Genomic DNA, 23,553 nt, shown 5'->3' on the forward strand with positions numbered 1-23,553 from the left:
AAAAGAATACTTAATACACTTAGTACATATGAGCCTCTTGAATTTTCTAAATGTATTTTGTTTGTGTTATCAAAAAAAAAAGGGGGGGGAAGTTGCTTAGCTTGGCCCTCAGCTCAGGAGACACCAAAGTGAAGTATTTCCATCAGCATGTTCATTCTGGCTCCACATTACAGTGTGTTTTCACAGAGTTTTAGTTCTTTACATAATTATTTCAGACTGTATCATTGAAGAGCATGGCTTGTGTAATGTGAGGTGGTGTGTGGTGTCTTCCAACAGCCCATATGTCCTGTTTGAATTTAGAGAACACTTAAATATTTATAAAAGATTAAAAAGAATGTTACATGCACGTTTTCATTGATTGTGAATGTGCAATGTTAGAGTAGAAGATAGTTTAATTCTAGCAATTCCACATGTAGCACATCTGGTAATATGTATGTTTATATATAGTAGTTAAGCAGCAACTTTGATGCTCTGTGAGGAATCTACCACAGAGTAACTTAGAGCAGGCAATCAGCAGCTTTTCTGACTAAATGCTGAAGACTACAGTGTTAAGTACTTCCATCAGAGCTAGCTCCTTGTGGTGGTACCTGCTTTTAAGGGTTTTAATTTGCACAGACTACACTGTAAATTGGATTGTGCATAAGATGAATCTGAGGTGACTAGATGGGATCTGGGTGCTGATGATGCAGCCACTCCCGTGCTGAGTGAGGAAAACTCTATCCTTTCTTTCCTAGAGAGGAGGATTTATTTTGTCCAGCTTTGATATCTGTATGATTCTGTCTCTAGAGCTAGTTATGCAGGTGACAAATATAGGTAGAAGCAAAAAAAAGACTTCTAGAGCACAAAAAACATATTAATGCAAATCTCCAAAGTAGTCATATCGCTCTCTGGCTGCCAGTAGAGGTTTCCATTCCCTTAAAGATTGTAGCTGTGCCTTGCCTTTAAAACTCCATTTCAGATTTTGATCTAGGCCCAGTTAGGACAGATTTTAACTTATGGTTCCAGACCCTCTCAGCAGAGGTGGTTTTCTAGCATTTCAGAACTAATCTGTTTAAAAATATGCTTTCTACAATATTATATTTTTAAATGAATGCTATGATACATCAAGTGAGAGGCACTAAGATGAGCAGCATGGAAGTGGAGAAGAGTCACAGAATCATAGGCTGGGTTGGGTTAGAAGGGAACTTTCAAGGTCATCTGGTCCAACCCCCTGCAGGGACAGGGACATCTGCAGCTAGAGCAGGGTGCTCAGAGCTTGGTCCAACCTCACCTGGGATGGTTCCAGGGATGGGGCAGTGACCACCTCTCTGGGCAGCCTTGGCCCCAGGGGCTCACCACCCTCAGCAGCAAATGTTTCTTCCTTCTCCCTAGTCTAAATCTCCCTCTTTTAGTTTCAAACCATCCCCTCTTGTCCTGTGACATCAGGCCCTGCTCAAAAGTCTGTCCCCAACTGTGAATTTGCATATGTAACAACATGCCCTAGAGAAGAGGAACTGTTGTTTTATGGAAGATCTCAAAGTACCCCAGATGAAGATACCTGTTTCCTAGAGACCATCCTGTGGGCAGTTGAAGGGGCTGGATTCCCTTTTGCTTGCTTGCTGCCTGCCAAGGGTTTTGTCATGCTGCACTTCCACCTGTGAAACACAACAGATAATGTTCAGTTGTTGTAGACAACTCCATGATTTATAATAGGCTTAAACAACTTCTGAAACTGTCTCTGAAAATTGCCCTGTGCTGGGGTAGAGCAGAGAACGTGAAATTGATACAGCCCTTCCTGAAACAGAGCTGGTGAAGCCCTAGAATTTGTCTAGCTGTAATAAACTGTGTTGGAATGAGACATAAACAAAATGTACACTTAGTTATACTGGGATAAAGAATATTTCCAGGTTATGATCAAGTCACAGATGAGAAGTGTGAGGGTGGGGCGTGGGGTGGGAAGAGAGATCTCCTAAGATGTAACTCTTCTCTCTGTCAGAAGGATCTCGTGGTTAGGGTCTGAAACAAGGGAAAAAATACACAAATGTTTAACAGCAGTGTCAATGTTTCAAGTACAGTTGCCATGAGGTAATTCTTAATTGGGTTTTAATGAATTAAAAATAAGGTATGTGGCAGCTAGAAATGATGGAAGTGATGTTGATGAACCTGTGATCTCTTCATGTCCAAAGGTGAAGCTATTTTAGCATCGTTAGACCTTTGTGGCCTCATCTACAAAGCAGAGTGTGTTTTTGGCTTGGAGAACTGAAAACATTTGCAAAAACCTGTGTCAGTTTTGTGTTTGCAGATGCTTTCTCGTGGTAAAGTAACCAAAGCTAAGGAGGTTTGCTTTGTTTTTAACCAGCTGAAATGAATTCCTTTTTTTTTCTTTTTTTTGTGGAATTATTTTAAAATGTTTGGAGATTTATTTGTTAATGGAAATGTCAGTGGGTGGTGGATTTCATGGAATTCTATGACACTGATTTATTTTTTTAAGTGCTTTAGTCACTGTGATTGTTAGAGCTGAAATGAACGTGCTAATTTGCCTTTTGTTTCTTAATTTTGTGTTTTATCCTCTAGCTGCTGAAGAACCATCAGTAAATGTAGAGAACTTGAAAGCTGTGACCATGGAAACATTTAACTTTTTTCTTTTTTTTTTTTTTTGCTTTCAAAGTTAATTTGAGTTTATCCTGAACTTTTTTTTTATTGGTTTGGTTGAAAGGTTTGTCCAGAGGGGTCGCATTTATCCGGTTTGACAAAAGGTCAGAAGCAGAAGAGGCAATTACAAATTTCAATGGTCACAAACCCCCAGGTTCCTCGGAACCCATTACAGTGAAGTTTGCAGCCAACCCTAACCAGAACAAAAACGTGGCACTGTTGTCCCAGCTGTGTCATTCGCCAGCTAGACGCTTTGGAGGGCCCGTGCACCACCAGGCACAGAGATTCAGGTAGGTCAGGAGGAGTAACTCGTTTCAGGCTGTGCTGTTCCCATGTCTGTGGGAAGTTGTCCTCCTGCAGCTCTGCAGCAACCTCTCCAGTGCAGCACGTGTGAATGAATGCCTAGTGCACTGTCTGTCCTGCAGTGTGATGTAAATAAACTGTCAAATTAAAATATGATTAAAGGAAAAATCTCACTTGTAAAAGTTATATTTAATTATGTAAAGGTCCACACACTACAGTGTCTCCACAGTGTCTAGTGGGATGATAGAAAGCAGCAGATTCCAGATGGGTGTTGGTAGATGCCTGTCTCAACAGATCCCCATTCTGGAGTCCACGTGTCTGAATGCAGATGGAATTGGGCAACTTAAAGCTCTGAACCATTGGTTCCAGCAGGGAGGTGTCGTGGTAAAATAGGAAAACCTGATTTCTGATTAAGAGATTCTGGGTGATTTCTGCCTGCCTCGTGAGCTGTGCAGGGATCTCTCATTCCTTGAGTCCTCATAAGTTCAGAAAGATGATTGAGTAATTGCAACACACTGTCTGCTTCCTGAGCTGTGGAAGATCTTGTGTTTGCCTTTGAGAATTGCCTTAGCTGCTGTGAACACCAGCTGCTTGAATGTCAATTCCCTCAGCTGCTTAAGGGAGGGTGTTGCTGTTGAAGTGTGCTCTGGAAAATGCATGATATTTACTTCTTGCAGATAAGTAATTTGCTGTGTTATGAAACGTGTTTCTGAGAGCAGTGTTTCCTCTTGAGAATTTACCTTTTTTTTTTTTTTCCTTTTTCTCCTCTGAGGTCTCCAATTAGCTCAGTGAAATTGGACTAAAAACTAAAATAGCTTTTTGCAGTGCTGCTGTTGCAGTAATGCTCTGACACTTCCATAATGCTTTGGTTTAGCATTTTAAGAACTGTGTAATGTCACCAGTGGGAGTTAGTACTTTATAGTCTTCTGTTCTTTTATGCATAGAGTGATAGAACAGGTTGCCCAAGGACTGTGGAGTGTCTGTCCTTGGAGATGCTTAAAACCTGTCTGGAATGGGCCTGAGCAACATGCTGTAGGTGCCCCTGCTTTGAGCAGGGAGGTTTACTCAGGGATTTCCAGAGGGTCCTTGCTGACCTCAGTCATTCTCCAGTTCTCTTCAGCTGTAGCCCAGGCAGGTTTAATGCAGGCAGCTCCTCAAAGGGTATTTAATTTCCCTGAAGCACTCATCCAGATCTCTGCACCCAAACCTCCTAAGCCACACCAAGGAATGAAATTCTACACTGTTGGCAGTTAGATGAAGTATTAAGCTTCAACATCTGTCTTGTGTGTCAGCTAAGACTTCAGTGTGTCCTGGTCCTAGTAAAATCTTGAGGCTTATGTCTCATGTTTTCATTCTTAATGTAACTGGACCTTTTTTCATCATTTTTCTGCTTAAATTTTATAACAGAATTAAGATGCATCAGAATAAGCAGTAGAAATAATATTAACATCCATAATTAACATACCAGATAGCTTTAATTCTGTCCTATAACAATCACTCAGTAACAGTAAAAATTAATGTATTTATGTTAACAGTTGCAGGTGAGACTGACATTTGATGACCAGCTCATTCATTATTCTTCCCTGGTGCATCAGGAGCAGTGCTGACACTGCTTGCAGGCACTGCCTGTGTTTCTGAGGCAGGGTATTTCACAAGTCAGGGTAAGGGAAAAGAAAATGTTCTGCCTCTTTCTGTTCCACTCCTGCTTCTGTGGTAACCGTGTCCAATCAAGTTGTCTGTGCCCAGTGCTCATTTTTAACCCTTTTTGGCCAACTTCTCTTCCTAATTGTGGGCTTTGGTGGAGAAAGAGCTGAAGATTTTCAGGTGCTACAGACTGGCAGAGGTAGGAACAGAGCAGTTTTGGGTTAAGCCATGCTGTTACAGATGTGTGGTGGAGACAAGAGTCACCAGCTGACTTGAAGGCAAGAACTGTCCATCTCTTTTCATGTCTTGTCACAAACCTGCAAGAACTTCTTACTAAACTTCCCTCAATCACACGTGCACAGCATGCACATACATGTGTGCACAACACATCCACCCTCCCACAGCCCTTTTTTATTTTTCTTCCCACCTTTGGTGTAAACTGCAAGTTGTTCTAGTGAGTCTTCCTTAAGGGATGCTGAAGTTAATGAGTTATAATGACTGTGGTAAAACTCAGAAACCTGAGCTTGAACTGAATCTTGTTTGTTTTGTGTAGTGAAACAAAACATGATGAAAGGATAAGCTGCTTCCAAGGAGCTCACAGTCTGTATAAATTACAGTTGTGGTCTCTACTGCATAGAGGTTGAATACTTAAAACTGACATTTTGATTACACTTCATCTTGTTCCATCATATCCCTGTAAATCCAGGATTAGGCCTTTAGTATATCTAATTTGTAATTATTAATTTCCTACAGATATCGCTCAAACCCTTTCTTTAATGTCCCCTTAATCCTGTGTAGTTCCTCTGGTATTTGTGGCTCACGTCAGGAGCTGCTTTTAAAGCCCTGTCCCACTGGGAGTGCTGGGTTGGCCTGCCAGTTCTGAGACTATTCCCATCCAGAAGGAAGGGTGCTGCAGCATGGGATTGTGTCTGGAGGATGGATAAAACATCTGGGCAAGGATTTCTTTCAGATATAAGATTTGTTTACTTAAGAGCAGATCTTTAGGTGTTGAACTCTGATGAAATTAAGGAGTTCAGCTCCTAAAACTTGAGCAGCCTGGCCAAAGCCCCAGGGAGTCCTCTGTGTTTACAGTTCACCAGAGCTTTATGCTGCAAGATGTTCTTTAAAATCTCAAAAGTACTCCCAGTTCAGCTGGTTTTGCCTTCAGTCTTGTTCAGGGTTGGAGCCAGTTCCCACGTGTTTTAATGGGCATAATTCAGTTGATATCAGAGTCTGTCAGTTAAGTCCAAAATGCCTGAAGGGGAGTTGCTATTTCTTGGTAATTCCTTAGTCAAGGGGAGATGCAAGAAGACTCTGAGGTGTTTAACCCTGTCACTCATGCTGTTGCTCAGACAACTCCTGTGCATCTGTTTTGTTTCACTCCAGTGAAATTTTTTAAATTTTCAACTTCTAAGCCAATTTGTCACTTGGTGCAGGTTGTCTGTGTTGAGAACATTTCATGTTCTATCAGGCTTAAAGCTTGTATCACCAAACTCTCAACATATCTTGTTCTGTACCCAGCAGATTGTTCCTCTCTGTGTCAAGGGACAGGAGAAGAAGTTGCTTGTGTCAGAAGCAGTGGATGTGACCAGTCTCAATCTAGTTGAACTGCTCTTTTTGGAACTATTTAAAAATAAAAAGGTGCCAAGCTCATGTAGAAAGACAACACAGGCTAATATTAAAAATAATATTACTGCTTATTACCATTGTCTAAGCTGGGGGATTGCTCCCATCTGGGATGCTGTATATAGTTCTCAGGTTGCAGTGAAAAGAATTCACCAAAAAAAATTGATAGGACTGTCATAGAACTAAAAGGAAATTGTTTTCATTTAGGAGAATAATTTCTGAGACTGTGTCCTTTGGTGTTAATCCCAGAATCTAGTAAATGAAGCAGTCTCAGAACAGTAGCACGTAGTAATAAGTCATTCATATAAATGGGAAGCTTAGAAAGTGAAGAAGATTATGATTAAAAATACTGTGGCTGTCACCAAATGTTAGAGTGTTGAGGTTAGCCTGACTTAGGAGAACCATCCATGGTAACATCATCCACAGGTGCTTAGGGAGGACTGAAAGAGCAATGTGGAGGAGACAGTATAAAAATAAATACAACAAAAATCAGAACACCAGCAGTAAGTATCATAACACTGAGATTGTTCAAATTATGTTAATGGAATTTGAAAAACATTTTCTTTGAAACATCTTGGATCTCTGATGGCTTTAATGTTGTTTGGCCAAATCAGTCTTTTAAACACCCTTAAGTACAACTTCCTAAGAGTGGTTTTCAGTTTGTGTGGTCAAAAAGATCTTTTCCTGTAGGACAAAGGTGTTTTGTATGAGCTGCTCTGTGCCTGACTGCCTACACACAGGCTGTCAGCCCAGGCTGAGCAGATCTGGTGTCCCCTTTGCTCGGGCCCTCAGCACAGGCTGAGCACTGAGATTTGCCAGGTCAGCTGAACTGTGGTGGGAGCCTGCTCTGCTCTGCTCTGCTCATCACGGGTGCTCTCCACATAGGTCTGATCCTCTGCCCCATTTACTGTCACTTGTCCAAATTTCTTTTATGATGGTTGGTTTTTAACCAACCAGAAATCTTTTTGTGAAAATCTTTTTTTTGCATGTGAGCTTGCTAAGTGTAGCTTCACTTTCAAACCATGCCACATCTGGGTAAGGGGATATTGTGTGTGAAGTGATGTTTCCCATGGTTAGGTGGTTTTTTTAAATTATCTTTCAAGTCTTTTATGTGTGATGTTTCCCATGGTTAGGTGTTTTTTTTAAATTATCTTTCAAGTCTTTTAGGAATGTTTTGACCCTGTTTTGTTTGGGTTTTTTTATTAAACTGTAGAATGTTTGTGAGTCAAAGCAGGAAGAGAGGAGAATGTTTGAAAATTGCTGTATCCAAAGAACAGAGGTAGCATTTTGCCTGTAATATGCATTCAGATTCGCTGTCTTCCTGCATTCAGCCCCCAGCACTACAGATGTTCTACAGGTGTTTCCCATTGTTGCTGCACTGCAGCTCTGGGCTCGTGGGCAGAGCCCGAGGGGTTAGAGCAAGCGGGGTCAGGGCCACACTGACTGCTGGAACCAACATCATGCAGTTCTGAGCTTGGCGATTCTTCAGCTCCACACACGTGAGCAGGAGCCCAAGACTGGTGATCTGTTGAGATGAAAACTTACCAGATATGAAAACAAAAACATCCTACCAGATCGTTCCTCAAATGGAAAGAAGCTACAGAGCTGAAGGTGTCGGGCAGAAAAAGGGAATAAAGCATGCAAACACAAGAACATTTTTATATGAAAGCAAAATGAGTAGTAGCTATGTCACACAACCATCAGATCACGTGGACCAGCGTGTCTCATTCACATTCTGATCCTTTTAACTGCTTTTTCAGTTTTACTGTAGTACAAGGATTCCCAAACATGGATTTGCTTGGGGCTGGCCAACAGTGGCAGCGGCAGTGAGTACGTGCAGCGTGAGCTCAGGGGTGTCTGCACTGGGCTCCAGGAGCAGCAGCAGCAGGTAGCCAGCAGGGCTGAGCCGGGGCAGCAGCAGCAGCCAGGCTGTGATGGAGGGGAAGGCTCTGTGCCCCCAGGACTGCCCCTGCTCTGGGTGCAGGAGAGGCTCAGCTCAGCTGTCCCAGGAACTGAGCTCTCTTGGAGCGCCGGCGAGCCTGGGGCAGGGAAGGTGGTGACTGAGTGGTTCTGTGGTATGAGTGCATGGCCCGAGGTGCCACACTGACCTGGCTGCCCTGCGTGGATGTGTGTGCTGCTGCAGCTCTGCCCCCCTCCCTCCCAGGCACACTGCCTCCAGCCCTCCCTCCTCTAGAAAGACAGCAGCAGCTCTTGTCTTTGTGCAGGGCAAGGAAAAGTCAGTGGGGAAGTGTTTGGCACTTAATGCAGCGTTCACTGCCCAGACATCCATTCCCTGTTTCCTCCAGGTCAGCAGAGAATCAGGAACTGCCTCCGCCAGGTTCTTGGCAGAAAGCAGCACGTGTACCGCTTTTAAGTGGTTTGCATATCACCAGTGGTACACCACAGTTTGGGAACCCCTGGTATAGTATAATTATATTTCTACAATCACGTGACCTCACATTTTTAAATAATACATAAGCACGAGGGATCAACCTGAGGTTTTAACCTTAACTTTCACATTTTCTGATCTTTGAGTGCTTAGCTGTGCAGCCGTAATATTGCATTAAAATATTCTGAAGCTTTGAATTTCTAGGATGGAGACCAGAGATAGAATAAAGGGGAATTAGAGACGTGGGTTATAGGAGAAAATACTACAAAGCAAGGCATAAAAAGGAGAGGAATTTTGCTTTTTATTATGCATAAATACTGCTGGGATACTATGCAGGAAGCAGAGTTTAGGAAGTGTGGGTAGGTGATGTGAAAATTCCAGTTTGGTAAAGTCAGATAAGTTTTCCTAGTATAAAGTTGGTGTAAAATTAATAAGAAAACCATTCCTGCGTACTGACATTGTAAAACTCCTTCAGTGTGGTTTGCTACTTTGATGTTTGAAAGCTACTGCAGCTAGAATATCTGCATAACCTGTATTAAGGAGTAAAAACCTGAGATTTAAATTCTGTAGCTAAAAATGTGGCGCTCCCAGCTACTCAGAACTGACTGAGGAAGTGCCAATATTTCCTTAGCTGCCTAATAGCTGTGAGTCTGCACAACTGTGGCTTATGAAGTAGCTTTGCTCATATTGGGAGTGTTTTCCTACACCTGCTGCCTTATGGTGGAAAAGGGAGTAGGTTTTGTTGTGTTCCACCAAAAAATAAATAAAAGGGGAAATTTAAATTACTACACACCATTTCTACTCCTAAGACCAGAGCACTCCCTCTCTCCCCAGCCCCAGCAAAACCCAAAGAAACCCTTTGACTTAGAGTTCCCAAGGTACCATTTTAGAGGCAAGAAAAGGAGGCTATGGGATGCACGCTCCCTGAGTGAAGTAAGTGGGAGGTGCCTGAGGGTGGCCTGGAGCAGGCTGAGGCCTCTGGGGAGGTGTTATCCCCACGGGAGCAGATCTGCACTGACCCATGGAGTGCTCTGAACAGCCTAGCTGAGTCTCAGAGCTCCATCTAGATCCCCTGTGAAGGTAATCATGTAATCGTGCCTTGCAACTGCTCTGTTGCCTCCCTATTTCTCAGGACAGTTCCCTATTGATAAGCAGTTGGAATACTTAACTCTTTTTCCCCTGGCAGCTGTCAATTTGATTGTCAATTTGAATGGGGAAACGTTATTTTCTGGCGGTTTTGATGTCCATGTAGAAAATATTCATTCTCAGTTGCTTCCCATTCAAGTTAATTTGCTTAATTGAATTGAACTTTTACATGAAATATTGTGCTTTTTATTTGCTAGGTTCTCTCCTATGGGTGTAGATCACATGAGTGGGCTTTCTGGTGTAAATGTTCCAGGAAACGCATCTTCTGGCTGGTGTATCTTCATCTACAACCTTGGTCAAGATGCTGATGAGGGAATCCTCTGGCAGATGTTTGGCCCCTTTGGTGCGGTTACCAATGTGAAAGTTATTCGAGATTTCAACACCAACAAGTGCAAAGGTTTTGGTTTTGTGACCATGACAAACTATGAAGAAGCTGCAATGGCCATAGCAAGTCTTAATGGCTACCGCCTGGGGGACAAAATCTTACAGGTTTCCTTCAAAACCAACAAGTCCCACAAATAACTTGCTCGTGCTTTTTGTATGGAATAGATAATTGAGTGACAGAAGTTGAAACATTTTTGTTAGTGTAAAACTCATTTTGCGCCAATTTTCACAAGTGTTTGTCTTAGTCTAAATGAGAAGTGAAAAAGGTTTTATATTCTGGGATGCAACTGACATGTTCAAATGTTTGAAATCCCACAATGTTAGACCAATTTTAAGTTCCTTTAAGTTATTTCATTTAAAACATGTTAAAAATCCCCTGAAATCTTTGAGTAGATTGCATTAACTAGACCCTCTGGATGGTGGTAAAATTGAAGCATGCTTTCACTTATGAGACTAACATTTGTTCCATTGAATGTTGTCTGCGAAAACTGGAATTTTGTGGAAAATATTAGGCTGATTTCATTAATTTTCTTGTTTTTTATGTTGTTGTTTTTCCTACCCATTCCTGTGACCTTCTCTACCTACCCCCGACTCAGTAGTATGGAAGAAAAGTTGAGAAATACTAATGTTTTAGTTGACAGTAAATTGTTTGATCAATTAATTGCTACGTATGTAGTTGAGGATTAGGCTTTCTAAAGTCAAGGTCTTGTAAGTAGTAGCATGCCAGCATAACTTTTAACACCATTGATGAGGTAAGTTGCACACTGAGCAATGGCCGAGCTGTTAAATTCAAAGGTTTTAGAAACATTACTTTTAAAACCCACTTTCTAATAGGAATGGACCAAAGAGTTTCAAAGAAACTCCGGGAAGATGACAGAGTCAAAATGAAACTCCAAAAAGAGTGTGAATCTATGTTGCTACTTTATCAAACTGAATCTCTTCTGTCCAAATATTTAATGCATGGTGCACTACTTACTGGTACATTATAATGCAGCAAGATACTTACTCATTTTCAAAGATCATTATAGTTTGAATTCCTTTTGGTAGCTCTATTTCGTAAAGAAAAAACAGTTATAAACATTTGAGCATTGTATTTCTCGCATCCCTTCTAATGAGTGCTAGAATTTTCTATTTTAATAGGATTTTGTTTTGACAACTAGCTTTACTTATTGAACACTCAGCAGAAAAGTACTTACTACTTGCAAGTTAGATATTAACAAAAAAAAAAAAACCCTTTGATTTGTAGATTTGAAGATTAATCCCCCAAGTTTTCTGCAGACTGCCTTGAAACTTTGAGTTGTTCTGTTTCTGTTAATTTTCTTTTGCTTTTTTGTGTTTTTTGTTTGTTTTTACTTTTGCATTTAAGAACATTAAATTTGATTTTGTTTTGCTCAAATTTTGTTTTGTTTTTTATTTTCTGTTATTTTTTTGCTAAGTATTGCACAAAGTGTCCAGCTTTCAAAGAGTGTTGTTTTAAAGAACCGCAGTTCCTCTTCAAGAGTTTTAAGTTACTTCTTTGACAGATGAGTAGAAGAAAAAGGGTTGTGAAACAAGAGCACCACAATAAATCTGTCACACAGAAGCCGTGTGCCACAGACTGATGTGACCCTGCAGGTGTTGCTTGGTAGGAAACCCAAACAGGATTACTCCATCAGGTAAAGGCTGTGTAAGGATACTGTGCACGATTAGAGGTTTGCCCTGGGCAACTTTCAGGTGTAGAGTTGATGTTCAGTGGCCAGAAGACAGAGAAAACATGAAAATGGGGGTCAGTGGCAGTTTTATTGCAGTGTCTCCTTTTTTTGTGTGGACCTCTACCAGTCCCAAAGTGTGTTTTCAAATTCCAGAGGCTCTTCCACGCTGCCTGCTTGTGTCCTGAGCTGACCTTGCCTCGTGTTCACCATCGTTTCCCTTCTGCCTCCAGTAGGATCTGCAGTCTTGCACAGCCTGAAGAAGTCTGCAGAGCAGCTAACTGGCTGCCCATCCCCATTCAGTACCTTCAGCACTGTCCAGGAAATGCTGTCCCTGACATTTCTTAAAGCACTGTAGATAGTCCTTGCCTCGGTGAGCAGCCTCCCACTGTCTCTGAGCTTGTGTGCAGTGAATGTAAGTGGGATTTTTGCTATTAATACATTCAGCCTTGCCTTCCCTGCCACTCCTGTTCACTCTGCCATCTTTTGAGAAGCACAATGGTCTGTAAAACAGTGGTTGGGACAGAGCACTCAGCCAACTCTCACCTGCCAAAGTGTTTTCTGGCTGTCTGTTCCAGGTCTTTCCACCAATCTATATCATCATTCATTTATCACTTCAACAGACACTTCTTTTCCTTGTGTAAGGAGAGGTTCAGAAGCACTTGGGAGATTTCTCCCAAGTTAAAACTGAGTAGTATAGACAAGTCCTCATACTGTGTCCCATCACCTTTTCACCTCATGCTGTCCTGTTGTATGGGTCTGCAAGAATTTCCAATTTCCTGTCATTCTCTCTTGCCTTATTTCATGTAAGATTAATTTTCACCCTAAATAGGAGTTACTCTTTTATCACAGCATTTAGATGGGGTTTCAGGCTTCCAGCAGATGACACCCTGAGTGTGACTTTGCATCTGTAACAGCTACAGGCATGCTGCCATCCCAGCTGGATCAGCAGCACCCTGCTGTGAGCTCACCAGCTGCCACTTTGGTTTTTTTAAAAAAAACCCTTTTCTTGGAGACTTTTTGGCATCACTGTCATCGCACTGCTGCTCTCTGTTTCCATCTTTCATTCTTTGCTAAATAAGAGGAGAATACAGGATATTGTTCCAGTAGTGGTATGAAAACATCTCTTTTAGGAAATACCTGATCCCAGCTTCCTTTAATAGTGCTCTGAAAATAGGCAGTTTTGGTGAGCAAAGCACCAGTGCTTGAGTTAGGAAAAGAGGAAACAAAATCCTACTGATACATCAAGGGCTGATGCCAAAAGGAGTGTATGGTCTGCACCTTTCTAACAGTCAATAAATACTTGGCATAAATAGCTAAAGTAAAGAAAAAACTGTGCATATATTCTTAATGCTTTGGTCCTAAACAATAGCCCATGTATCACTAGTAAAGACCAAAAGGAAACTCTGGATGTGGAAACTGAATTCTTACAACAAATAGTTTGCCAGCAGCTTTTCTACTGAAGAGGTGGGAACCACTGTTTTCCTTGCCACATCATCCAGCATAAGCTGCTTGGAAGCTCTCCCTTGAATATACCTGTTTCAAGAGAGGTTTTGGCCTCTTAATCCTCAGGGAGTTTAGAAAAACTGCAGATATGTTCTGCTTTTTCATCCTTTAATTAGATTAAATACAGACATTTCTTTTAGGCAGCGCTTCTGTCATAGGGAGTGCTTAAAAGATCTTTGCAAAACCAAAGCCCTATCTTGGACTAGAGGTCTCTTACATTTCTCATGAGATGTAGTAGGCTCAGTAAGGGGGAGAATACTAGAAAGTCTTGGTTGGTGGATTAGGACATGATGATCTCATTTTAAAGGACTGGATTTGATGGTCCATACTGGAGATGTGCTGTGACAGCTGTGATGGGAAGGTTTTGGGTCCTTTAGAGTAGGTTAGAAGCCTCACAGGACACCCCCAGGTACCTGCTTCTGAAGGATCAGGCATTATCCCTGATGCAGACACATCATTGTGGCCATGCTGCTGTTGCAGGCTCTTGTGTGTGGATGTAGAAGAGGATTTGGATGTCACAGGGGACAGGGTGTGGGGTTTTGTGCCAGTGTTTCTGAAGGGATAAATTTGGCTTTTGTGAACCTGCAATTTGGGCAACACCATTTCCTTTATACACTTACTTGATTAGCCAGACAAATATGGTGACAAAAGGAGAAGTTTGTCTGCCTGTGTATAGAAGGGCAAGGGGAGGAGGTTTTTTCATCCATGTCCTTATGGTCAGGGTAGCTCAGAGCTGAGGATCTGCCAGCTGGGTGGCAGAGACCAGTGATGCTGCTGACAGAGTTCAGCTGGGCTCTCTTTTCAAATGGACCTGTTGGCTTTGTGTCCAAAACTCCCTTGCTTTCAGAAGGAGAGCACTTGTCTGCATGTGAACACTTAGCAGTTCTCAGGAACTCTGTAGCTTTCCCCAGCCCTGAGTCACGCTGGGTGTTCCCACTGCTGACCCCAGGGCAGTCTGCAGCTCCGTCACCCTTGAGCCTTGGCCTCTGGGGCAATCAAAAGGCTTCCTATGCAAGGGCAGGATCCTGTGTTGAGACCTGGTCAGCCTTCAGGACCTGGAATGTTAAGCCCATTCTCTTCTTCAGGAAATTTTACCAGCTGTTGAATGTCTGGTGTTATTTTAATTATTGCTTTAGAATCATCGTGACTGATCTGGATATTTCTTCTGAAGGGGAAACTGTGCTGCCCTTACTTTGTACCTGTCCTTTTCTCCCCTCTTTTCAAATACCTGTTGGATCTGACACTCCCAAGAGGGCTCTTCTCAGGTCAAGGCAGGGCTGCTTGTTACAAGGCTGATTCCAAAATTGCACATGAGCAGTCTTCATTCTTTGCAAGACTGGAGTTTCACTCTAAAATGAGGCAATACCTAGTTAAGAGCAAAGCTGTCCTGATTGTGGTTGAAGACCACCTCTAAACTTCTGTCAAGAGGTTCTGGGCTTTAGTTGTGTTGTACAGAATAAAAACAATCAATCAGGTTTTTCTCAGTATGTTAGAAAAAAAAATTGAGTTTTGTCAAAATTTAAATTCCTTGAAGACTTTATTCAGACTTGGTCTTTTCCAGTCTGATTTATTAATAAAAGTATTTGTTCCTACTTAGTAACTCACATTTGCTTCTCAGATTTCCACTATGAATAGTATTCACCCCTGTGTGGGGAGCTAGCCACGAGCCTGGTCACAGTTTAAACCTTCTGTTAAGCATTTGCAGATAGGGAGATTTCACAGTAAATTCAGAACAGGAGACTCAGCTGTTGCTGTGTGTTTTGTACAAGCTGGCAGAGGCAGGTACGGTTCCTCCAGGTGAGAGGGCAGCATCAGAAGAGCCATGAACATGAGCTAAGTCCAAAGCAGCTTAGTGTGTTTTGTGATCCCATTTTAGATGGTGTCTGTGTACTAAAGTGTTGAATTTATTTTGTTCTTCAAGCTCCATCGTTGTAAGCTTGGTTTACCTGAGATGCTGTGATCCTCTCTTCTGCTAGAGGACGGGAACTGAGCTGATGCAGTTAATGTTGCCTCCTGGGCCGAGCTTGTGCCAGCCCCTTCACTTCTGCCCTAGACCTGGGACTGAGAAGGGCTGGAGGGTCCATCCCTTAGGGTGGAAGAAATCAGGAAACACCACTGTCCAGAGCAGCCCCACAGTGGCGTGTGCCCACACATCCCTGTCCTTCCCTTTGGTTGGGTATGGTCTTTGTACACCTGCATTGTGGTAGCATGAAAACACTGAAAATTCAGAGATACACAAGTCACTAGGAGAAACTCCTCACTGCAGCCAGTCCTAGTTGGTCAGTTTGTGGTCACTTACTTTTGCCCAGATGACCAAAGGGTGTCAGTGTGGAGAGGGCACCTATTTTTGTAGGGACATTGAACACTGCAGTAATGTTGTTTATACCAAGCAATTAAAAATCTTTAAAATAAAATTTGGTGGAGCTACATTTCTAGAAAGAATGTTCAGCAGTTGAAACCAAAATGACGAAATAACTGTAAAGGTGATCCGTTATTTTGAATGCTCAGTTTTGGAAATGAATAGTTTCTAAGGTCCCTAAACATTTATTAAAATTTTATGTTGCTTTAATGTTCTGGGTAAGGTCAATAAAGTAGAGATTCTTCAAATACTTCAGGAGATTTTTATGTTTTTCCCCCAGGATATTCTGAACCATAAAAACCAAAATTACTTTTTGGCTAGTTGATAGTTACAGACGTGCTTTTAAAAGAAAAAAACTTGGAGAATATCCCCGTGTTTACTTCTTTTTAACAAAACAAACAGGTCTTATAATAACCTATTTCTTGAAAGTAGGTCCTCTGATACATCTGCCTGCAAAACAGGGTGTTGGGAGGCTTTTTAACGTGCAGCTTTTTGTGAGCTCCTGAGGTTGATCTCATGGGTCAGTCCCACACGGAGCAGTTTGTCCTCCCCCTACCTCTGCCAGAAGGCTGCCGTGGTTTTGACTTCCACAAGGGGGAAATTTGTCCTTTGGGATGCTCTCAGTGAAGCACCTTATTGTAACATTTCTACTCCTAGGCTGCTCAGAGTAGCTGTAGAGCAAAGGGACCAAACTGACACTTAGCAGAAGGAAGCAGCTCTCGCAGCAGGGCTGCACTGGGGTCGGTGTCTTCTTTTTTCAGGAACTGAATTTGTCACCTGAGGGACTTTGATCTCTCTGTTGGGAAGCAGAAGAGTCTTTCTGTGCCGTAGGCAAGTTCCTCTAACGTATCTCTGCACTCTTCAGTGTCGGATACTCAGCACAATAGAACCAATACAGGTCTAAAGACTAGAGTTTATTTTCTATATTTCCTAAACCTGATTGATTTTTCTACTTACTAATTAAAAAAAAAAAATGCAGAGTTGATAATAAAGGGTCGCAGTTACCTCCCTGTTTGTTGTAAGAGGTGGTACCTGCGTGTTGTGTGACTTCTCCATGGCACAGCTGGCAGGAGGAGAGCTGCAGTTCATTCCTGCAGGTGTCCTCTCTGAGGTGAACCAGGTCCAGCAGCATTTGGGAACTGCTTTTGTGTAGGAGTCCTACGTAAAACTAAAACCTCCTGAGTGTTGCTTTCTCCTTCTGCCTGATTTAAAAACCCGTTGAAGCCTTTATCAAGCAAAACACAACACCCAGGGAGTGGATTGGACTCTAAATCCTGTTACTGTTTCCTTCAGTCTTGCTGCGTTTGTTTGTTCTATATCACACTTGGGAAAACAATGGCAAAGGTTGAACTAGAAATATTTTTCTGTTGAGTGGAATTTTCAGCACTTAAATTCTTTTTGTTGATGATGATGGAAAATCAGTAATATTAGAACTGCCTCCTGAAACCTTGAGAAATTGCTACTGTGTTCACGTTTTAGAATCTTTATTCTCATCCTATTGTTCCTTATTTTTAAACATTTTTGAGCAACTTTTCAGTGGTACGGCTGAACTTTTTTCACTTGGTCATTGAGAAGAGAATGACTTGAGACATTTGAAACATAAGTTGGGATAAACCTTTATTTGACCAGTAATTTTGAATAATACTGTACTTCTAGTCTTTTTATTGATTTACTTTCCGTTAACTTATGTAATCTTTTGTTTATAAATTAATCTTTGTGGGACAGAAGATTTTATCAATTGTTTTCCATACTGTACAGTATATGGTTAAACGTTTTGTATATTTAGTGTGTTTTTAAGTTATTGATTTGTTTTATATCAAATAATTTATTTTTCAGGTACCATTTTCATTTAAACTTTGTTTTTACATGGGTTTATTTTAAATAAAGTATGACACTGCTTTCCAAATGTCTAAAATGAAGTTGAATCCCATTGTGTTATTTTTAGACTACTTATGTAAATTAACATATTTTAGAAGTAACTGCAAAAATGTACCAAGTTCATACTTTGGTTGTGCTTCAGTTCAAGTGCTTGGAAATTTTCTGCAATGATTTTTGAGCAATTTGGAAAACGGGAATTTTCATATTGAAACAGTTCAAAGATTTGTTCAATGAAGCAGCAGCTTTGTAGAATCCTGTGGATGGAATTAAAAGCATTGTTTCATTTAATTTTGAAAATATAATCTAGAAAACAACGCCTGGGTGTTTTATGCTAGTGTTAGTGCTTGAATGGAATTTTGTCAATAGCACAGAGGAGTTTTGTACTTTTGCCACATGTTCATTGCTGGTTTTGTTGAGTACTTGTTTGGAACATACCTACGATGTTTTTAAATGATCTATGATGAAGGGTGATATATTTCAAAATAGAATTAGGCTTTTACTTACTTGTTCATATTTTGTCTTTTTTTTCCTGCAGGAATTGGATTATTATTGTGCAATTTGGAATTTGTTTTTTTTTTTTCCCCAGAAGAATCTGAACTGTGTTCATGAATAGGCTATTCAAGCTTACTCTCCTAAAGATTTTGTTACTTGGAGCTTTAGTAGAAAGATGGAATTAAAAGAAGGCACACAATTTCCTTTTTATTTTTCAGGAAAAATGTCTTTTTCTCCAGCTTATGATATTAAACCAAAGCTAAAGCCTGGCTATGCTGTTACTCAGAGCTTGAAATTGAAGAGAGCTCTTGAGAGCAAGAAATCTGTCAGTCCTCGGGTCAGGCAGGGTGCTCTGGTTCTGCTGGGCAGGTTGAGGCTCTGAGGCAGGATAGAGCACAGATTAGTCATTGCTCCCTTTTTCACTAACACAGTTTTTTGAAGTTTTGATAAATTGGAGGTCGGCTCCTGCTGAGTTTCAGCACGTGCCTTGCTGCATTCCTTAGTTGCAGAAGTGATCCATCTCTTTCAGAGCTGGGCTGATTATCATACCTTTGAGGCACTGCCTCTGATTCTCCTCTTGTCTTAATGACTAACCTGTGAAAAGGGATGTCAAAAGAAATTGTCTCCTGTATGGTAAGAGGGAGTGGATGGTGATGCTGCATCAGCTCAGGCATCTGGGTGCAGTGCAGAACTAGATTTCCAGTCCTTTTTTCTTGTTAAGGGAGTTGCTCAGTCCACTGTTCACCAACTTGGAATCATCATTTGTGCAAAATTGGTAAAGAGCAGAAATGAGTATTTTCATTTGCTGCTGGTGTAACGATGGATTATTGGAGGTGCAGCATCTGCTCTAGTGGGGAATGTTTAACCACCAGTGTAGAATTTTAGACTCTTCCTGGCTTTTCCTGGGGAGTTCTGCATTCTTGCTCCCACAAGCTGTTAGTTATTCTGTGGGATTCACTTTGCACAGGTGCATCCTTACCACCACTGTATTTTCCAGGTTTTTCTTCTGTCAAAATGAGGGAAAACATGTATCAACCACTGAAAAGCTTAATAACCAGACATGGCCCCATGAAGTGTGGGCCCAGCTCAAAGTGGCTGGTGATTCAAAAGCAAAAAAATTTCACGTAGACCCATTAAACCTCAGGTGGAGATTCTCTTTTTGCAGCATTCCTGTCAGACTCCCTGGTGTTAGATTTTCCCTGACCTGGTCTGCTGGGGGGTCTGTTGGGCTCTATCCTATGGTTACATGGCACCCCCTTCACCTCCACAGGGAGGGGGCGGGGGTGGAAGATGCTGAACTGTGCTGAGCTCCATCTCACTGCTATGGCAGGAGACAGCCTGGAAGATAATCCATTCTGTCTGGGTATTTTTCTTTGTATCTCCTATTTTTTTAAAAAAAAAAAAGACAAATGGAAGACTGCTAGTATTAGAAATGTCCTTCTGGGTCCTTCAAATGATGCCTTTAGCTCAGGATTTTGTCTCCAGTTGTGGCAGTAAGAGAAACTATTTCAGGAAAGCATGTGGAGCCTGGCCACCATCCCACCATCTCTGTGCTCCCCTAGCACAGCCAGCAGTTAGATGTCAGAGGGGGCTATTTTCCCCTAATATCTCCTCTCCTTTTGCTGTGTGATTTTTCTTTTTTTTTTTTTTTTTATAAAATCTACCTTTCTTTTCCTTAAACTGTCTTCTCCTTTCATCACTTGCTGACAGCAGGAGACTGGAAGGAAAAGTGGAACATTTGGGGTAACTTTTGTGTGTGTCTGTTACCCATGCAGCTGAATGAAGGTCAATAAATAATGTTTTGCTTTTTTGCACTGTGACATACTTTTCTTTTTTTGGAAGTATTTATGTGTAGAAGCAGTGAATTGAGCAGAACAGGAATCTGAATCTAGGTTGTCAGAACCTAACTTCTGCCTCCAACTCATTGGCAAATATTCTTTGCAACAGAACAAATTTAAGCCATTTGTCACATTTAAAACACAGATTTTATTTTCTTGAGTTGTAATTAGAGTTTATAATGCTTGAATGTTCAGCTTCTCAAATAGGATTGACTTGTCTCTGCAGAGCTGTAGCTGGAGCACTTATTAAAGGCCACGTTCTCAACTTAAATTAGAGCTTAAAAGGAACTTGACTGAATTTAATAAAAGTGTATTTGGGGGCTTCCTGTATTCTTTGAGTAGGTATCAGTGGACCTTTTAAACTTTCTTTAACTGAAATTCTGCTTGAATGTGTTGGAACAGATTCTGCCCCCAAGTCCAGCCCGTGCATGCTACAAAGAAAGATCATAAAGGAGAGCAAAGCAGAAATTGTTTGCCTAGGAGCAGTGTTGAGTCAGTGTAAACAGTGCTGAGCTGCTCCCTGCTCCTAGACCTCAGTAGGCTCCAGCTCAGGTGTCCTGGAGGAGCATGCACTCACACTCAGGATCTCAGGGCTGTGCTGCAGCCTGGGAGCAGCCACGGTAAGTGAGCTTGTCTGCCTCTAGAGCCCTGCCACAACTGGGTTTGGCTTCAGTCTAACCAGACTTGCAAAATTTGGGAGGAAACGTTTTTGTGACTGTATCTCCTACTTCACCTTTCTGTCCCCAGTTGATCCTTCTGCTTTGCATCTTTAAAGAGACACAGTATACACACAATTTGTGTGTGTACACACACCTAATACCTGCTTGTGTGTGTGTTAAAAGGGGTGTGGGCTGCATTTATAGAGTATTTATACATACATGTATCCATTATTTGTGTGTATCAGCATGGTGCAGCTGCTGGATATGCACATACATGCTCTTTCACATGCCTACACAGTGTTGAACAAACTCATACAAGGATATATATCCTTAAAAATCCAAGTTAATTTAAAACTTATAAGGTATTGTTAATAATAGCACAGTAATGTGATGAGTAAGCAATGGAAGTTTAAGAAAATTAATCTCCTGCTGGGTAAAAAAATTAATGGCCAAATGTTTCTAAAGTTTCCTTTGCAATAACTCTATAAAATGGCCACAGCTACGTGGTTTATCTTCCTGTTTCTCAGCAGTGGCCCTGTAATGTACAATGTCACTGCTTTCCAGGGAGCATCCCCCATGGCTTCTGTCTGTGACACGAAATGCTGTCACCTCTTTGGGAGGCAGTGACTTGTGGAATTATTTCTGTTTTGTTTTAAGCCACCTTTGCTACATTTTCCCCCTTTCGTTTTCTTTACCATATTTCACGGTCCTAAATGTTTTAATCCTTTCTTACTGCAGGACTGGAGGAAGGAGGACAGCTCAGCTTCGAGGAGGACTGTGGTTCTAGTGGAGAGGCAGTGACCAGCAGCATATGCCATGGCACACAGCTCGACAGCCTGGGTGCACCTCTGGGCCCCTCTCCCCCTCCTCCTGTCACTGGATTCCAGGATAGACATCCTGGCTGCTTGTGCTGGCTTAGATAAAACACTTTGAAGCCTTGCCTGAGTGTCTTAAGTGCTGCTTTTCTGAACAATACAAGTTCAGGTTTGAGGGGCGACCACTCTGGTGTCTGTGCCTCACTCAGTCCCTCAGCTGGGACTCTTAAGGACCTGTACCAGTCGTTTTATTCCTGGGCAGCACTGTCCTCAGCTCTGTGATAGCTCCTAGGGAGCATCCTGTCCTGATTTGCATCTTGTGTTACTCAAACACAGTTCTTCTCAAAGGTAATGAGTTGCAGCACGAGGTGGAGCCTTGTTTTGGAGTGTTGTGCTGTCCTCCAGAGCTGGGCATGCAGCACACTCAGCTGGGCAGCTTGGAGCCTCACGTGCTCTTGGGCTGCTGGAGGCCTTGGGGCAGGAATGTTTGCCCTGAATTCGACCTCTCCATGTTCATATCACAGATACTGACCTTACAGAAGAACAGCTCCAGCACCCACTGGATGGAATCTGATTTCCCAGTTCCTTTGTTAGTGTGCCTCTGGGGCTGGGTGAGGGAGTGATGCAAGCTGGCAATATCCAAGGAAGAATAAAAAGGCAAAAGTACAGACATTTTGTTGAATGGGTGAGATTAAGGCAATCTGACTTAATATGTGAAATGCAAAAAATAACTTAGGGACAGCCTCATAGCTGCTGGGTGCTAGTGCAATGGAAGGAAGGTGGCTCTGGGCAGTGCTGGGGCAGGGCAGGGCTTTGTGTGGGACTTGAGTGGGAGCTCTGAGCCATTGCACCCTTTAGCTCAGTGAGGAAGGTCACCATCACCTCATCCAGGTCACCATCACCTCATCCAGGTCACCATCATCTAATCCAAGGTGGACTTTTTGTTGCACAACCCAAAGGAGGAGAAGAGGTGGGGTGTCTTCTTCTGAACAAGGATGAAAGGTTTTTCCTCAGTTTCAGTCTTCTGTAGGGTATGTGCTGCAGTGGGATCCTCTCCTGCTGAGCAGTGCTGCAGCTGGAGCTCTGTTGTCAGTCAGGGTGTGTCCATCTCCTGCTCCTCACTGGAGCAGAAAATGCCTTAAAACAGCTGCACTTTCCCACTGTTGGCATTCCTATCTGTGTGGAAGCTTAACAGGTTATTAAAATGATGTGATGTGGCTTCAAAAATGTTTTTGTATTGCAAGAGGATTTTAGATATTGAGGTCCTAAATAAAATACATCAAATATCATTGTAGACACAAATAAGACTCCAAAGGTGAGTGCTGGGTACAGGTTTAGGTGATGATGTTGCTACAGGTGCTCCAGTCTCCAGCATCTTACATCAACCCTCCACCATCATCTTACCTGTCCTCCCAAAACTATTGGTAGGACTTCTTTAAATGAAAGATAAGCCTCAGCAGTAGATCATTTAAACCTGGGTCAGTTCCTGGACCTGTTTTCTGTGCAGTCCCACAGGGTTATACATACCAGCACTGCTGGAGGGGTGGATAAAGGGTGGGATCAAACAGGGCAGCCTGGGGCTGCTCCAGAGGTGCACTCAGACGTGCTGTGGGTGCTTGGTGTCTCCTGGGTGGCCTGAGGGGGCTGGAGGAAGGACTTGGGGAAACCAGCTGGGCTAGAGGGTGGACAGTACAGGTGAGAAGGAGCATGGGAGTCGCTTTGAAGTCAAAATTGCTGGTATTGGTCATCAGTCTGCATTCCTGGGAAAAGCAAAAAAAAATCCAACCTAAAATACTGAAGGGAAAGAAGAGTAGAGGGGGGTGAGAGAGGACTGGTCAGCAACAAAAGCAGATGTAGATGGTCAGGAGGTGAAGGAGTTGGTGATGCTGTGAGGTGGGACAGAGAGACTCCATTGTCAGCTGAAGGGAGAGCACTGTGTGGCAGAAGGAGGATGGCTGATAGTGACAGGATAGATTGTGACAATAGATTTCTCCAAGGAGATGACTGTAGTGGAGGCAAAACAGAAGAGACAGAAGTGTTTGTGCATCATTAGTGCTGGAGTTCTGACAGTAAATATACTGACTTCTCAGTCCCAGTTGTAACTGGGGAGTGGAAAACAACGAGTACCAGGAGGTGTGTGTTGGGGGAATGTGGGATGGGGCAGGACAAGCTCCTTGGTCTGATCCTGGTACCGT

The 23,553-nt window shown here is 42.3% G+C and overlaps 1 protein-coding gene across 1 annotated transcript; it reads left to right on the forward strand.

The window, feature by feature from the left end:
- Positions 1–2,695: 2,695 nt before the first annotated feature.
- LOC103779899 (ELAV-like protein 1) lies at positions 2,696–11,514 on the forward strand (the record flags this gene model as incomplete). The annotated part of the gene is made up of 2 exons (XM_008947544.1): positions 2,696–2,921; positions 9,937–11,514. Coding segments are annotated over 2 exons (551 nt in total), but the record flags the coding sequence as incomplete, so codon positions are not given.
- Positions 11,515–23,553: the final 12,039 nt, after the last annotated feature.

This window comes from Merops nubicus, unplaced genomic scaffold (assembly GCF_000691845.1).
Source record: "Merops nubicus isolate BGI_N331 unplaced genomic scaffold, ASM69184v1 scaffold2519, whole genome shotgun sequence".
NCBI lineage: Eukaryota > Metazoa > Chordata > Aves > Coraciiformes > Meropidae > Merops > Merops nubicus.